Raw genomic sequence first — 5,573 nt, forward strand, 5'->3', positions numbered from 1 at the left:
CTCCTTGTTCTGGCCCTTATGTCCCGCCATAGTCAGCTCACCCTCAGCCAGGATGCAGGGGGCGGAGCTCCTCGCCACACTCACAACGTCCATGGCTTGCTCCCTCGTGGTGGGCACTGTCACCGGCTCTCGCACCTGGTCTGATGGGTTGGGCTCAACATCCGAGGTGATCCTCCGCTCAGTCGCTTGGCTTCGCTCTGGCTCACGGATTGCGGTGGGAAATGGCTCTCCATCATCGGTGGGCTCTGGCTGATGGTCCGTACCATGGGGAGATGGTTGGCTGGGCTCTGGGTCCAAATTGGATCCGGCGAGATCATCCACGGAGCCAATGGTGAGTGGCGACCCGTTTCTCGCCAGAGTCCACTCCACGAAGGCAGCAAATTCCTCCCGAGGTCCATCTTCGGACGACCGCCTCATAGAAAGCGCAGAGCGCGTCGTCCGGATAGCGGTTGACGTTAGCGACCATCAGGAACAGTCTGGTATGGTCTTCGAGAGTCCTGCCCTCCTGCTCCATCAGGAGAAGGAAGAATTCGGGGCGCGTGAAGGGATCCATGGGGTAAACACAACGGAAAGAAAAACACTGAGGAACAACCGGAAAACAAACGAAGGGGAGAACACGGAGGCAGGATGACGAAGATGACGAATAAAAGGATATTTAATGATATGACAACAGGAGATCCAGACAGGGTAGACATCAACACACAGGGTAACATTCACAATAACCGACAACTAAAGCTCAGACAGACAGGAACTAATATAGGGTGGATAATTGGTGGCAGAGAGGTGAGCACAATGAGGGTAATTAACTAATGATTAGAACAGGAACAACCAAATAAGGACACAGAGGGAGAAACCACAATCAACCGTCCACAGGGGTGTGACAGTTTCAAGTCTGTGTGAAAAATTATGCTAAATTACAGAAAATAAAAATCAGGTTTAAAAAAAAAAGATTATTATAATTTGTAATCATATTGATGATTGTATATAATAATAATACTACTAATAATAACATTTTTAATAATATAAATATTTGGTCTAAGTTTTTAATAGATGTATTTTTTTTTACTATATATATTGTATTATATTATTATTAAATATCTAACACCTATTTAAAATATTACTACTACTAAAAATCTTTAAATATTTAATGATAATATAAAATATTTTGGTGTAGATGTAATTTTAGTACATATAATCTTTTCTTTTATACCCACATATTCAAGGTAAGAAATATTTCCTTTCCTTTTATTTTTTGTTTTTAAATGTTGTTTTAATGTAAATCCAATATGACAAAATAACTTATACAAAGGAAAGAATGAAAGGCACATACAAAAAAAGATAAAAAATGCATGATTATTATAGTGATAGATACAATAAATGTGTGCTATGATAAACTTAGACAATAATTTAATTATAGTATAATATAATAGTTATTTTAACATTTCCTTCAAACATTTCCTTCCCACCTACACAGAAAAAAAGTCCTGTATATGGGAAAAGATATCAAAAACAAAGGACACATCGAGAGGGGAAGCATGGCAAAAGGTGCGCTATACAGAAACTAACCCCTAACCCTAAACCTAACCAATGAGAAAGACCTTTATCCACGCCCCATGCCCTAATCTTCCGCCACGCTCACTGCTCCAGCCTGCAGTTATCACTACTTGGACACATCAATTGTTTTTCAAGGGCGATGCCACGTTAATGACAGTTTAAGATGTTCCCATTCTTCATATATCTATGTCACCCAAATCTGGAATCTCCTCTTTGCTGTCCTCCTGACTCATCTGAGTCCCTGCCTAACTCGCATTGTCTAATATAATATGTCTAATATCCATGTCTTCACATGCTCCCACCATCAACCCTCTTTTTTAAAATGTCTGTAAAGTGTAAAAGTGAAACAGTAACTTCTGGAGGCAGAAACTTCTGTTTCTGCAGTTCTGCACACAGTGGGCGTCCCACTTGATGTTGAATTACTGACATACATTTCGCTTCCTCACAAAAATACCATATGGTTTCCGAAGAGCTTAAAAGTCAAATGGACCACTTTCACTATAGCTTTATAGTGCTTATGCATTTTTTAAAGTCTCAGTCATTGGTGTATTCATTATAAAGTATTACTCATTCCTCTGACTATAAAGAGTGAAGACAGCTGGCGTTACCTGCAGATCTTACATAACACCTCAAGCACACCTCACTCTCTTTACACAAACAAGCAAATAGCAATTAGTGCAACCAAACTCTAACGGAAATCCTACCTAACCCTATAAAATGCAACATTTACCATTTTATAAGTGAATAAATATACAATTTTTCTATTTCAGGATGTGAGAGGAGGTCTTTTAAGTGTTGCCATCTTCTTTGGATGTTTCAGCATTTCATAGAATAAAAAGGTTTTAATGTAGTAACAGACTACTTTACCAGGTTACTTTACCATTTAAGTTACTTTTCAATTTAGAATCATTAATATAACATTTTTAGAGGCAATACATCTAATTTTAACTAGAAGATAAAAGTATGAATTTGTTACCTTATATATGCTGCAACTGTGTATTATTTTTAACAAGGCATTATGTTTACTTTTAAGGTAAAATATTGTTAAACCAATGCTTTTATAAGTAAAACATATACCTAAATAAAATATGTAAATAGAAAATTGTGACAATTAAAACATACAATACTGACTTCTTTTTTTCTCAGCAAATATTGGTATGTAATTATTTACGATTAATCAATTAATGAACAAATCATGTAATATCAATAAATCATTATAATGCCATTCATCCAATTCCTTCTAAGACCCATCACTAAACTTGATTTATGATTAATTTAACATATAATGTTAATTCGATTTGGACAAAAATAATCAAGAAACTTTTTGGGGAAAAAAGCAACTTTGCTGTCTCAGTATTCCTCCTCAGATTTGATGGCTACTTTTGAAGCCAGAAATGTCCATGATGAAAGTTATAACTGAAGCTGAAACTGCAAATGCATTTGCAGAAGAAAAATAAAATGCAAAAATATAATGAGTACTTTACAAGTTACCATAAAACTGTAAAAAGTACTATTTTTTCTTCAGAAATGTAATCAAGTAAAGGTACAAGAAGTCATTATAAATAGTACTTAACTTGAGTAAAGTACAAATCCCCCAAAATAATACTTAAGTACAGTAATCAAGTCTCATTTGTACTAACTAAGTATTTTATACCCCTGGTAATGCTTGTAAGGTTAAACTGTTTTTTTAATCGTAACATTTAAAAACATAAACAAAATGTTGCTCTTGTTTGTGTTGATAAAACACAGAAATGCTAAAAAAAAGTCCCGATTAGATTCAGAACCGTTCAACTCAATTCAATGCACAACAATTTAGTATTTTTAAAATACAGATTCTCAACGTTTCACCTATATATGAATGTAAGGAGAGAAGAAGTCAACTAAACTCTTTCCCACAGTTCATGGCGATGCTCAGCCATTTGATGGACCACAAGGCACTTTGGCTCATGCTTTTCCTCCTTCTTCTGGAATCGGTGGAGATGCACATTTCGATGATGATGAGTTTTTCACCTTGCGCTCATCAAGAGGTGATATTATTTTGCTGAAATATTTTTCAAAGTTTCAACTTTGACACCACTTTAATTTCAAGTAAAAAAATCTAAAGTGGCAATTAATCTTTTTCATTTGTACCTAAACTATTCTGCTTAATTTCTCCACAGGTCATGTCCTGTTCTTGGTGGCTGCACATGAGTTTGGTCACTCTTTGGGTCTTTCTCATACTAACGTTCCTGGCGCTCTGATGTTCCCCACATACAGCTTTACTGATCCGGATAGTTTCTCTCTGTCCAGTGATGACATCAGTGGGATTCAGTCGCTCTATATGTAACCGGCCTCAAACATGGAAGGATGAGAGCTAGTAACTGTAGGAAATGATAAGATACACACAGATTAGAATCTGCAGTGTTCTGGCGCTTTCTTTAATGTCTTTTTCCTTTTTCTTACTTTTTTTTAACAATATTTCTTTACAGGTCATGCTTTGTGGACAATTCAATTCACAGCATTTAAATTGATGTCCATTAAGTCAGCGAATGTAATGCATTTGAACATTTCTCTTTGGTTGTACATTTTTATGCAACAATAAACATCTGGATACAAATAAACACCTGTCTTGTGCCTTACCATCATCATATGTGTTCACTCAACACTTCAATTGGTCTTTAATGTTTCACTTTGTCTATTTTAGATATAGTGTCTATACAAAGAGAAATCAGATTCACTACAATGCAACAGCACTTATATTTGATGGAACAACCAGTTAATAAGAATCAACAGTCTTAATTGATGCAGGTATGATGTTTAAATTAAAATTAACTTAAATGATTTTAGCAAATGGCTGCAATATAACAGAGTGAAAAAGTTAAGGGGGTCTGAATACTTTCCGTACCCACTGTATATACAACCTACAACCTACTATTTGTGATTCTATGCTCGGCTAATTTTATACTTTCAATGATTAGCAACGATTGTCAGACGAAATCTTGTCTCTTTCCTTTGGAATGCGGGGGAAAAGGGAAGGGTCCTTCGGTCACTCTCAGGTCAGACCTGAGCGTCTGCTGGAGAATCTCCTGCGGGACAGGGAGCTATAAAATTGTCTCTTTTGTTGATCGGGTTTTAGCAATTTATAATTCAAAGGGTCAGGGGTATCCCTATCTGCTCCTTGCAAGCCCGTAAAACGCTTTTAAGCACTGTGAAAGTACTGTCTTCTTTGGCATGTCTTGAGAGATAGCCAAACAGTCCAGGAAATGCTTCACCTTCCCTGACCCTGCATGAGTTTACCACTGCATCTGTTGGATAGGTGTCCTTTGATTTGTCTCAATGGAATGTGAGGGTTTGATGCGTGTCTCCATCCTGTAGGTGGGTCTGTTGTGAGACATAGATCCTACATCACCAAGTTATCAAAGAACACAGACTTTACCACAAACCGTGTCCAAACATTAAGATGGTATGGGACAAACAAACAAACAAACAAAAGCACGCAAGTGCCATCACAACAAAACGAGTGCTCTCGCATGCAAGAGAACTCCCGCTTCTCGCACATGTGCAGTTTTTATAATCAAATAATGTGCCCTCATTGGTGAAGCCGCACGCTGTCGTCACTAAGCATCTTGATGGTTGACAGAATTAGACCACTCAGGTACCCGCGTCTCCCTGCTGAAAACGAAAGTAAAGACAAAGAGGGAAAAAAAGGGGAGGGAAAAAACAAACACCGTACCAAAAACGCATCATAATTTTAATATGGGACGTCACACCAGGTTTGACTGGAGAGGTTACAGATCTGCAACAATACAAATAAATTATTCTAGCATTAATGTATAATTTCATGAAGTTCAATGACAATGACAGATCATACTGATGCAGCATTCGATAGTCCTTTGGATGACAAAGTCTTCATTATCAAAGGTAAAAACCATGTGAATATAAATGGCAGAACAGGTTCCAAAAGGGGGGTTCGTAGCGATGCCATAGAAGGCTCCTCAAAGAACCTTTCAGTGAACAGTTCTTTAAAGAACCATTTTTTT

General features: G+C 37.2%; 1 protein-coding gene across 1 annotated transcript; it reads left to right on the top strand.

Moving 5' to 3' along the window:
- Window positions 1–264: 264 nt before the first annotated feature.
- LOC107565273 (collagenase 3-like) lies at window positions 265–4,017 on the top strand. Its single transcript, XM_016250494.1, has 3 exons — window positions 265–331; window positions 3,453–3,581; window positions 3,714–4,017. The coding sequence occupies exons 1-3, from the start codon at window positions 265–267 to the stop codon at window positions 3,878–3,880; spliced, it is 363 nt and encodes a 120-aa protein (XP_016105980.1). The 3' UTR covers window positions 3,881–4,017.
- The last annotated feature ends 1,556 nt before the right edge of the window (window positions 4,018–5,573 follow it).

This window comes from Sinocyclocheilus grahami, unplaced genomic scaffold, assembly GCF_001515645.1.
Source record: "Sinocyclocheilus grahami isolate Dianchi unplaced genomic scaffold, SAMN03320097.WGS_v1.1 scaffold991.1, whole genome shotgun sequence".
NCBI lineage: Eukaryota > Metazoa > Chordata > Actinopteri > Cypriniformes > Cyprinidae > Sinocyclocheilus > Sinocyclocheilus grahami.